The 13019-nt window shown below is 41.2% G+C and overlaps 1 protein-coding gene across 14 annotated transcripts in view; it reads right to left on the reverse strand.

Annotated features, from left to right (window-relative positions):
* RPTOR (regulatory associated protein of MTOR complex 1) overlaps window positions 1-13019 on the reverse strand; it is a 493211-nt gene that overhangs the window by 148852 nt on the left and 331340 nt on the right. For all 14 annotated transcript variants that reach the window (XM_084837711.1, XM_084837700.1, XM_084837701.1 and 11 more), the window contains 2 exons: window positions 12117-12200; window positions 11029-11139 (listed from right to left, as the gene is read on the reverse strand). In XM_084837711.1, coding sequence (XP_084693837.1) covers window positions 11029-11139; window positions 12117-12200 — 195 coding nt within the window. The remainder of the gene's footprint in view (window positions 1-11028; window positions 11140-12116; window positions 12201-13019) is intronic.

The raw sequence follows: 13019 nt of genomic DNA on the forward strand, positions 1-13019 counted from the left end.
ACCCTAATGATGATTATGGAAATTCCATAGTTTTATCATGAATCAAAACTAGTCCTTTTCTAAATATCCAATAGGGTTTATATTAACCAATTATATGTTTTGTGAAATAAAATGATGTATAACTTAGGCAAACAATGAGTATTTAAGAGTTGGGGTATGTGCAAAAGTAAGTGAATATCAGCTCAATTGAAGGGAATAATTAGAATCAGGTGTTTAATTAGGTAGACCTTCAGGGGTGAGTTTGGGAAGCTCCACCCTATAAAAGGATCAGAAACTTTGTGAGTTTGGTCTTCACCATATGGTTGTGTAGAAACACGTCATGCCAAGATCAAAAGGCATCTCTGAGGACCTCAGAAAAGCAGTTATCGCTGCTCATCAGTCTAGAAAGGGTTACAAAACCATTTCTAAGGATTTGGGGCTCCACCAATCCACTGTCAGACAGATATCTACAAATGGAGAAGGTTCAAGACGACAGTCACTCTTCCCAGGAGTGGTCATCCTACCAAAATCTCTCCAAGAAGAAACCAGCACATCATCCGGAAAGTCAAAAAGAACCCCAGAGTAACATCCAACAATCTGCAGGCCACTCTTGCTTTGGCTAATGTGAGTGTTCATGACTCCACAATCAGAAAAAGACAGAACAAGAATGGTGTTCACAGGAGGACAGCCAGGAGGAAACCACTGCTCTCTAAAAAGAACATAACTGCCTGTCTGAAGTTCCCTAAAGATCACATAGAAGATCCCCAAGACTTCTGGAACAGTGTTCTCTGGACAGATGAGTCAGAAGTAGAACTGTTTGGCCTCAGTGAGAAACATTATGTTTGGCAAAAACAAACAAACACTGAGTTTGAACAGAAGAACCTCATCCCAACTGTCAAGCATGGGGGTGGGAATGTGATGGTTTCTGCTTGCTTTGCTGCTTCAGAACCTGGACAGCTTGCCATCATTGACACGACCATGAATTCTGCAGTGTATCAGAAGATTCTAGAGGAGAATGGCAGGCCATCCATCCGTGAGCTAAAGCTGAACCAAAAGTGGGTCATGCAACAAGACAATGATCCTAAGCAGACAAGCAGATCTACAAAAGAACGGCTGTGGAAGAAGAAATTCCATGTTTTAGAATGGTCTAGTCAAAGTCCGGACCTAAACCCCATTGAAATGTTGTGGCAGGACCTGAAGTGAGCCATTCATGCAAGGAAATCCTCAAATGACACTGAGTTGAAGCAGCTGTAAGGAGGAATGGGCCAAAATTCCTCAAAACCGATGTGAGAGACTGACCAGTAGTTACAGGAAACATTTACTTGAAGTCATTGCTGATCAAGGGGGTGCCACCGGGTACTGAATTTAAAGGTTCACATACTTTTTCACACATGGATATTGAATGCTGAATCAGTTGTGGATAAATAAATGTTGAAAAAGCACCATGTTTGTGTGTCATTTGTTTCATCAGGTTAACTGCTGTTCTTTATCTAGGATTATTGGGTTAGATTAAGGTCTAATAACATTTTTGGTTGGAAATATGTGACAATCCCAAGGGGTTCAAACCTTTTCTTGCCACTGTATATACAAGGATAAAGGTGTAAAGTGTTTTCAGTATATACATAAATAACTCATGTTCCTCAATGGCAATAATTCCAAAAGTTCTACCATGTAGGAACATGTGAAGGAAATAAAAAATGAGCACAAATCACTAATTAAAAAACTTCCAACCCATGTATGCTCCCCTAAGGATAATAGAGTGAGAGGCATCCAAACTGTTGCTATGGGGCATGGTTCACAGAGGTGCAAATATTATGCTGGGATCAGGCATCAAACCACAAATCAGTCCAAAAAAAAAGATTTAGTAGTTTGCTAATTTACATGGTAAAGCTGAAGTAATGGCAGCAAGAACACAAATATCAAACCACAAAACTGATGAGGCTTGAAGAAGCTGAAGTAGGAAGAAGCTGCAGCAGGCAGACAGGAAAGAAACGGGCTGATATGGAGAGGAACTTAGGGGTCAGGATCAAGAACAATGGTCATATAAGCAAGAGTAATCTTCCCAAATCTGGTGCCTTCCAGCTGTTTTGGACTTCAATTCTCATCAGCCCAACCCAGCATGGCTATTAGTCAGGAGTGCCGAGAAAGATAGTCCAAAACATCTGGAGGGCACCAGGCTGGGGAAGGTGGAACTAGAGGATGACCAACGGGACTAAGACTGGAACAACAAACAGGAAACAATGCAAGAGATGAAACTGGAGGCAGAGCACAGAAGGAGGAATTGGTCAACACTGGAGAAAAACAAATGGTCAAGGCACAGGAGATGGGAACATCCATTAGGGAAAACAAGGCAAAGTATTTGACAAAAGCAGGCTTGGTAGCAATCAACAAAATGCAACTACAGCTGCTTAGGCTCAGGAGAGACAACAGAAAAGCATGTCCAGACAGGAACTCTGGGTAGAATGACCAAAATCGCCAGCCACATGACAAGACAGGTGCCTCCCAGAGCATGCATGCACGCATGCATCTATTTCCTTATCTATATTTTGCATACCTCTCTGAGTGAAACCAATTTCCAAGAGTAATCCATCTCAGACAGACAACAAATCTGCAAATACGCCCAATGAGCACAGCACAACATTCATCTTTGCTTCAATCAGTTCCTTTCTGGTTCTGCAGAGATTCCATGGGGTTGACCACAGGATGGCCCATCTAGGGGCCATTGCACACGAACAAGCAGCCAGCCACACAGAGGCCACTTGAAATTGCTCCCTGTGATAGCTGCTTCAGCAGCTTCCTACACAAATCAAGTATTTTTCTTCAAAACACTATAAATCCTTTTTGCCACTTTGTTATAGCACAGAGAAAACAGCTGCATTGACATGGTAAGTTGCAGCATGTAGCATGTGCACGGCTTGCTACATGGAAAAGACACTACAGGGACTAACATATAGCTGCCTCCACATGGCTCTGTATTCATGCACACCAACCCTACATCAGTTTATATCTTCAGGGGTGAAAGAACAAAGCTTGTTTGGCTTTATATGAACCCCACATTTTTTAAAGCATGACCAAGAAACAAACTAGGATGGCACTCTGCTGCTTGGAATAGATTTTTAAAGACTCGCATTAGCAGGGCAGGGAACAGGCAAAGTTCTCCTCTGATGGTGTTCTTGAGCGCACCCCTTTACTTTCTTCAATATATATGAATACTAGTCATTCACTCATAGTTTTGTACTTGTGGGTGCTGTTTTCCACCCCGAACACCGGGTGGCTCCCAGTGCGTGCTCCCAGGGTGACTTGGAGAAGGAAAAGTCCTTGAAATAAACATGTCCTCCCACCACTCTGCCCACCATTTTGCTAATCTAATCTAATCATAAGTCACAGTCAAGCTTTTCTGATACAAAAGAATTCCCTATGAAAGTGAGCTTTCCCCACGTTTCACGTGGGATGCAAATTAAATGAGAATCAAGCAGCCTAGTTTTTACTGCTGATAATTCCAATCCGCAACTGATTCTTGAGACATCCTGTACTAGCAGCCCAGCTCAGGCTTTGGGGATGACATATTAAGGCCAGAAAAACAGAATGAATGAATACATACATAAATATATTTATATGAAAAACTAAAGTAACAATTGGTGGAGAGGAGAGAAAGGAAGCAAACTGAGTTTGGTTTCAACTCTCCTTGTGGCAATGAATTCTCCAGGATGCTACATACCAGAGGGTGGGTGGGAGAGAATAGTAATGCATTATTTAATTAGGAATTCTATTTTTATTTTTTATTTATTAAATTTATTAATTGCCCATCTTACATGTAAATTTAATAAATTTATTAAATTTATTAATTGCCCATTCTGGCAGGAATAAAGAATGAAGAGAGGTAGAGCCTAACTGTCCAAAGAAGGAGGCTGGAAATACAAAGATGCAATATAATATTACATTGCTCAGGTAACTAAAATGGTGTTAGACTGTGGAGGCGTCACTGTTTGCTTTGGGGTGAGGGAGAGCTGGCTGCTTTAAAAGTCTGGCTATTTTGGACCCTCATTAATGTTGTTGCCAATTAGAAAACTGGCCACATTTGTACAGAAACTGAGTACTACTTCTACCAGATGCAAACAGTATTCTGTTACCTGTGAAAAGCATGCCCTGCACCGGAAGGTTATGTTAATACATAGACTGTTAATCTGTACTCTCAATATGATACCTGTGAAAAATATTTAATGTAAAGCATCCATAGCATCTCTCTCTTCTAAGGAATTACTACATCCCAGTAACAACAGAATGTTGGCAAGCTTAGGGAACAGGATCCCTATTCCAGCTCAAGCATAAAATTCTGTATTATAATTGAAAAGCAAAAGTTATTTATTTTGAAACATGTTTGCAACATTTTTATTGGTCACAAGATCTTACTGTTCTCTACAAGTTATCCTAGTCAGTATATTTATGTCGCACTTAAATGCACAATTTAAAGGAGTCACAGCATTTCCATTGAAAATTTCAATATACTTTTATTTAAACATGTATTGCCATGAATGCAGTTAAATACTGAGCCATTGGTGTTTTACTACTGTAGATGTTTCTCACTTTATTTACAATAAGCACTCCCCAGCACCATTGTTAACATTAAGTTTAAATTAACACTACCTAGCTTATGTGCCGTCAGGAGAGGGATGGTGGTGGCCACTTATACTGTCATTATCCAGGTCACTGCAGTAAAAGTTACAACTGACTTGTTAATTCTGGTACCTACAAGTTGACTTGTTTATATTTATCTATGGCCATTAGAAGGATTTCTTAAAAATGAAAACAGGGGAGTTGATGTTCCACTGGTTTTATTCTAGTAGCCTTAACATTCTGGCCATTTTTAGGATATCTGCAATCTCCCCTCTGCCCCCCGTCACTTTACTCTGCCACAAAAACTATGCTGCATTAATACAAAAAAATACCTTATAATTGGTCCAAAGCTTGCTCATTTGAAAGTTTTGGATGCCCAACAGGCCACTTAGAGAATGAGGGAAGAGAGCAATATTGGGAATGTTAAAAGGTCTATACTTGATGTATAGTCAGGTATATCAAATCCATACCTGATATTAACACATATGGATTATTTGTTTATTACATTTCTACACTGCCCAATAGCCAAAGGTCTCTGGGCAGTTCACAAAAGATAAAAACCATACTGTACAACATGGTAAAATATAATATAAAACTTTTAAAAGTTTAAAATTACAATATAAAACCAAAGTAAAGGCCTGCAGCAGTGTAAATACCTAAAATACAATAACAGATTTTAAAACAGCAAAAACAGAAGGACTAAAATGCCCAGGAGAATAAAAAGTCTTCATCTGATCACAAAATAGGCTCCAGCAAGCCTCTCTGAGAGAGGCATTCCACAACCAGGTGCCACTACTGAAAAGGCCTTCTCCTTAGTAGCCACGCACCTAATTCCATTTAGTGGAGGCATCCAGAGTAGGGCCTCCAAAGATGATCTTTCTATCTGGCCAGGTATATATGGGAGGAAATGATCCTCCTGGCCCCAACCCATTTCCTGCTTTGAAAATTAATATTAATACCAGCACTCTGAACTGGGCCCAGCAACAGACTGGAAGCCTGTTTCACAAAGCGCTGGCATAATATGTTCATACTGACCCGTCCCATTAATAATCTCATTGCCCTATTTTGGATCAGCTAAAGTTTCTGGACTACTTTAGGCAGCTCTGCATACAATGCATTACAGTAATCTAGCTGAGAGATTACCAGAGCATGGATAACTGAAGCTAGGCTATCTCTGTCCAGATAGGGTCATCGTTGGTATATCAGCCTAAGACAATAAAAGGTGCTCTGCACCACTGAGGCCATCTGCGCTTCCAGTGACAATGCACTGAACGACCCCCAAACTCATTTAGGGAGAGTGTAACCCCTTAAGTTACAGATACTGAAGCTGAAGCTCAAATATTTTGGCCACCTAATGCGAAGAGAAAACTCACTGGAAAAGACCCTGATGCTGGGAAAGACTGAAGGCAAAAGGAGAAGGGGACGGCAGAGGATGAGATGGCTAGATAGCATCACTGATGCAATGAATATGGACTTGAGCACGCTCCGGGAGAGAGCGCAGGACAGGAAGGCCTGGCGTGCTATGGTCCATGGGGTCACGAAGAGTTGGACACGACTGAACGACTGAACAACAACAACAACAACAACCCCTTAAGTGAACACCACTTAGCTGGGAAGACAAACAATGCGCTAGCAGTACCTCCCTCTTATTTGGATTGAATCTCAGTTGATTGGTCTTCATCCAGTCCGTTTGCACCCAGGCACTGATTCACAACATCCACTGCCCCAACTGGATTTGATGAAAAGAAGTGAGAGAGCTGGGTGTCTCCACATATTGGTGACACCTCAGCCCACATCTCTGGATAAACTCCCCCAGTGCTTTCACATAAGATGTTGAATGCCATGGGGAATAAAACAGAGCCTTGTGGAAACCCACAGAACAACTGCCAAAGCATACCCAGCACCAACTTCTGGAATTGGCCATCCAAGTAGGAGTGGAACCACTGCCGTGCATTACCTCCAACACTCAGCTCCGGCATCCTATCCAAAAGGATACCATGGTTGATAGTACTGAAAGCTGCTGAAAGGTCCAAAAGAATCAACAGGGTCCCACTCTCCCTGTCCCTCTCGGTAAACATCATGTCACAGGGTGACCAAGGCAGTTTCCATTCGAAAAACAAGCCTGAAGCGTGATTGAAGTAGATTCAGATAATCAGTTTCATTCAAGGGCATCTGGAGTGGACCAGCAACTACCCGCTCGAGCATATTGCCCAGGAAGGGGATGCTGTCAACTGGCCTATAGCTGTTAACATCTTCCAGATCCAGGTTAAGCTTTTTTCAGCAGTGGTCTATTTATTGCCTCCTTTAAAGATGTCGGTACCACTCATTCTCACAAGGAAGAATTTACAACCACCTGGAATCAGCTGGAAATCCCTTCCTTGTTGGATATAGTAAGCTATGGAGTGCAAGGATAAAGCATACAGGTGATCAACCAGACTTGGCCAAGCCCCTTGTCCATACCCTCAGGTTTTGGGAATACTTGACCTAACTTAGAGTTACAATGACATTTGATAGTTCATTATATTTTTACTCCCACAGGATGGTTAAGGGAAATCTCCCTCAATTTTTTTTTCATAACTCACTAATATTTCCTGCAAAAACATGGTATAGAAAAGTCCCCACAAGACTAGTTATTAAGTGCACTCTTAGCCTACTACTCCAAGAGTCATTTTCTGGGGTGGCTCTGGAGCCCAGCATCAGAGGTTTACTTCTCATTTGGTTGAGGAGACAGCTTATTCCCGTGCCAATACACTATTTCAGTTTCTCCCAAATGTCAATAACAGTTGAACTCACAAACAATTTCTTTGCTCAGTCTTTGCCCTATTACCTACTCTATGTGTGCTGAGATGCACACTATCTGGATAGTGAAAAATAATCTGTGAATACTGCAGCAGCAAATGACAGAATTATACCAAATGTGCTCAGACACTGAAATATTTGCAGGAACAAAAGATGCCCACACAAACCATGCACAGACAGGTTGGTTTGTTTTTTAAACATACCATTCCTGCCAACGTTGCCAACTTGTCTTGTATGAATGGCAATACCATTTTAATTCAAAGAGCTACACACCAGAAATATTCCAAAACCTCGTTTTCTAATATAATACACATTTATGCATACAAGTGCATACTTGAAGCATCCTCCCACTCCTCCTTCTGTGATCTTCCAGTTCTTTGTTCGTCCTGCTGACAAAACCACAAAATGCAGGAAATTCTTCTGTCCAGAAGAATATAAGATAAAAACTAGAAGGAAGAACAAGTAGATAGCTTTGAGTCTTCATTGCTCCAACAAGATGCACACATTGTGTAAGCAATGCAATGAACCACAAACTGTGATCCAGGGATCAGCACTCCTGACAATAAAGCTACAGTATATGCACTGGAGAGCATATGAAACAGAGCTCTAATCGAACTGGGAGTCTATTTTAAACATGTGGTTATTATACTTATAGGGACCGTGGTGGCTTAGTGGTTAAGACGCTGAACTGCAGACTGGAAGGTCGGCAGGTCAGCAGTTCGAGACCCGAGTGCCGCGTGACGGAGTGAGCTCCCGTCTTCAGTCCCAGCTCCTGCCAACCTAGCAGTTCGAAAGCAAGAAATTGCAAGTAGATAAATAGGCACCGCCTCGGCGGGAAAGGTAACAGCGTTCCGTGCACCTCGGTGTTCAGTCATGCTGGCCACATGACCACGGAAGTGTCTTCGGACAGCGCTGGCTCTTCGGCTTAGAAACGGGGATGAGCACCGCACCCTAGAGTCGGACACGACTGGTTGGGGACACCTTTACCTTTTACCTTTTTATTATACTTATAACCTTCTCTCACATGGGTGTCCCATCCAGGTACTGATTAGGTTGCCATTCACTTCATTTTAGCAATTTAGAAGTATCAATTAGACCTCTGTGTGATGTTCTCTCCATGTTTGTATAACACAGTCTTCTCCAACCTGGTGCCCTCCAGATGTTTTGGACCGACTCACCAACCCCAACCAGCATGGCCAATAATCAGGAATGTTGGGAATTATAGTCCAAAATATCTGGAAGGCATCAGGCTGGGGAAGGCTGTTATAGCACTTTCAACTGTTTACAGCGCTTCACATGCATTATCTATCTATAATTCTTCCAACAACCCTGTAAGTATTATTATCCTGAATATTTCTGATAGGGGGACTCAGGCTAAGAGAGACCAACTTGCAATCCAGTGGGTTCACATTAAAGGGGAACTTCGAACCAGGTATTTTCCGGTTCATAGCTTAGTCTCTAAGCCACTACACTATACCCACACCAGAAAGGTATTTTTCTTCTGCTGCACTTTTCAACAGATGTGATTTGCTGCAATTGAACAATTAATCACTACATCTATCTTTCAGTCAACTCAATGAACATCAGCTTCTCATGATCGCCTACAGCAGCTGGGATAATACTTTCACTTACATTCACAGTACATTCCCCTGCAGTCATCATTCTCTCATATAAATCTTACAAAACCACTAGCTCTAGAATGCCACAGCCATGCAAGAAATGCACTCATCGGAACACTAACCCTTATGGGATGATTGCTGCTGAGTTAACAGGTATCGGACCATGTCCTTTTCTCTCCCCCTCTCCTTTCATGCTTTTTGATACTTTGAGAGACAGTGAGGGAAATCTACTATGTATTGAATTTTGGATGAATACTGCAAGCACAAATATTACACCTACGTTTTTATATTTCCATTTTGTATTTGGTAGTAATTCAAAGACTGACAAAAGAAATACTCAAACATTATTACCCTTAAGGTTCAGAGATGGGCATGGAATTGTTTCCTGCCCCAGGGTTTTGTGGTGGACATCTTCTGTAGTTGCACTATGATTGCTAATGGAAAATCATTGTGTGCACATGGGAAGATAGCCCACAAATGATAAAGGAGGAAAAGGTACAAACGCTATATAATTCATTGCAGAGAATAGCACATGGGAGGTAGAACAGGCTTCCTTTCCCAGAACTGTTGTTGAATGCTGGATCACAGAAAACATAATGTATAAATGAGGTCTAAACTGTAAAGAATTTACATCTCTGGCACTCTGAAGCATTGCAGTTCACCAGTCTAAGCTGGAAGACCACATCCAGCCTTATTTTTAAAGAAGAGAATTTGTCCTATACCCCCGACAACCATTTCATTTGCATGTGTGCCTCCACAGTGTTTCATGCCAGATTCAATGAATATATACTTACTCTGAATTATACATGGAGGCTTGAATCTCCAGCCAAATAAGAGCATGCATCAAAAATAAGCTTCCCTCCCCCAAGTACAGCTTGAATATTACTTTTCATTTTCTTTGCCGTATAAAATCCTCTTAAAACATTATCCAAAATATATTTAATAGCACTAAACATAACTCTAGATCAGCAGGAAATTATGTCAGTGCTTGATCACTTCTCCCTCCTCCTGCTTGTGCTTAAAACCATTCATCAGAAAAGACAATATAAATACTCAGTCAACATCAATGTTCAAAATGTCAGGCTTTTAAAAAGTATCTGTTTTGGGTGTTGTACTACTTACATTGGCTAAATCTGTTTGCAATTACTTTTTTTGCACAATGAAAGCTGATAACATTTAGGAAGAGACAGAAAGAGTGTGTGAAGAGCACATGAACATCTGTCCACATATAAAAGGCTGTCTGGTAGAGACTGCATCAGACAAACAGGATAAAACTATTCCTAGTCAACAAAAGTGTCTAGGTACTCAGAAGAAAATGAACTGTTAAGAGACTACACTTCACAGTTATCCATGACCTCATGTCCTGTATGTTCCTCCAAGGAAGATGTTCCAACGTAGACCAGGCAAATACGATGCATTTATTAACCAGAATAAAGGGCTTGGGCCTTGTCTCTCTCTCATTTAAAGTTCAGCATTAGTTAGGAACCTCAGACAAGAGAGGTTCCTAACCATATTGCATACTCCATTAGAAAAACATAATGGATTGGAGATTTCTTGCAAATAATGTTTATACTTGATGCCCCTATTAATGCAGATTTCACAACACAGAAGCTAATGATTTCACGAGCAGAAAACTATCCCCCATTTTCCCAACCTTCCTACATTTCATCACAAAAACTATAATTTGCCATTCTGATTTTTGTACAATGTTATCGATATCAATTTAAATCTATTGACAGAAAATAGCAGCCAATTTAAAATGAGGATAGGAAATGAGAGTGAGAGAAAGAAGTATAGATGGAGCCAACAGGCAGGGGCCTGGACTTTTGCCAGAAAGATCTACGAGTAAATACCAACTTGTTCATGGTTCCAAATTCATTCACCTTGGGCAAGTCTCTCATTCTCACCTCATCCCAACCATGAACAAGTTATGTCACATGTTGATGCTGCAATTAATGAGACACAGCTTTTGAAGTACTCTGCATCATCACCAAATTAACATTTCATGGTTACTCACGCTGTCCACTGCAAGGATTTTGGCCCAGATGAAGACCAGAAGAGGTCTTAGCTCTCGAGCAGAACTCTGAAGGAGCTTTAACACATAGGGGAAAATGCCAACAGACAAAGCCTGGGGGAAGAAAATTGAGAATAGAACATAAGCTTAGGATGTGTAGGGTGTGTGCTGAATATGTTGACCCCCTACAAACGTTAATAGCATAAGGAATATCTGATAAGAAATCTTCACCACAATGATGATGCTAAAACAGGATAACCTCTACATATTTGTCTCAGGTCAATTTTGTTCCTGGGTGTCACCTGATAGTTTCAAACTCATCTGGCTTGCCAAAACCAAGGCATAATTTAGTACCAATCTTTCCTCAGTACACAGTGTACTCATGATGCACCGCTCTCCAAATCACTTAGATTTGGGACCTCTTGCTCCTACAAGCAGACAGATTGCAAAAATCTAATCATCAATCTTTTCACTAGCATTATTTTTAATGGATACAAAGCTTCATTTCTTTGCTTCCTCTCATTTTAATTTTTAAGCTTTCATTTTTACATATAAATAGTTACTCCAATAATGGCTTGTGCATCCAGTCATAAATAGTTCAAATCCTCAAATGATTTTAAACCATGTCCCTTTTCCTTTAAGGTCCAGGTAGCCCATGTGTGAAACATGGGTAAAATTTACAACAGCTGGGAGATCATCTAGTTTTTTATTCTCATTTTACTCAGGCAGCGTGTTCAATAAATCCAACATGCCCACAAGAAGCCATCTGAGAATTCACATCACCTCTCTTATTATCACTATACCCAGCCTCAGATGGAATTGGAGAGGCCAAACAAAAATGGAGATTGCTGTCTTCAGTTAATGAGTACTACATATAAAAAGGATTTTCATCAACTTGTAGAGCCTGCTGAACTCTGGCAGTCTGATTTATTTTGACCTTAGGGTTATCCACAGAGAGTGGCCATTTCTGCAAGCTCTTGGGACATTATTTTGCAAGAATGCCCTGCAAGAATAAGTTCATCAGTCATACATTCTGACTGTAGAGAAAACATCTTTTCTCTTCCAAAGAGATGGCCATAATATGTACCCACCAAGCTAACAGCCCAGGGACCCAGGTCTAAAAATCTTCCCAGTAAATCAAGGGCTCGCAGCCGATGCACTTGACTCAACAGCACCTGCAAAAAACAGAGGGGTAAATTGGTAGCATTGGAAAAAACATAGACCTTTAAACCTCTGGAGAACAGGTAACAAGACAGACTGGGAAAAAGCTACGTTCAAGCATCAACATTTCAATTTCAGAGGTTTGTGGTTACTGTACAAAATCCAGACTACAACTGTGCCACGGAGCTGATACCTCAAGAAAGTGAGTCAAGGCATATACTATATGTATCACACATGGTATGCAATATACGATCAAAGAATTAAGCATATAGAAGACTTTCTAGAAAACATTTACCCACTTTAGAAATGGGTAACATGATGATCACATATACAGTCTCTCTCTCTCTCTCTCTCTCTCTCTCTCTCTCTGAATACCACATGCTGAGGAACCAAAAACAAAAGCATGCTCATGCCTTGCTGAAAGCCTTCCACAGGTTTTGGCTAGCCAGTGTTATAAACGAAGTGCTGGAGTTGTGCTGGGTGTTTTGTTCAAGGCCGCACAGTGAATATGAGGCAGAGGTGGGAGTCTGAGCCCCAAAACCCCAAACTACTATTTTGACCCCACATTTGCTGCTGCAGCACAACCCCTTTCACAGAAGGCAAACTGTGATCCCATTTTTTCACCAATGTCAGCAATGGAGCTGGGCCATGCTGTCTCTATGGGGACAAAGCAGAGGAGTCTGGCTCTCAGAAGTGGGAGAACAATGGCTTTGTAGTTTGAAAACAAGCAGCTGGTTGGTCAGCAGCCACCACCATACATTGCTAACCCATCCATGAACCAGCCTCCTTCACTCACCCACCTGCCATGAACTGATGGCGCAGGTGCTCATCTG

The sequence above is a fragment of the Heloderma suspectum genome, chromosome 2, assembly GCF_057233095.1.
Source record: "Heloderma suspectum isolate Gila_16-S chromosome 2, 16-S_ref, whole genome shotgun sequence".
NCBI lineage: Eukaryota > Metazoa > Chordata > Lepidosauria > Squamata > Helodermatidae > Heloderma > Heloderma suspectum.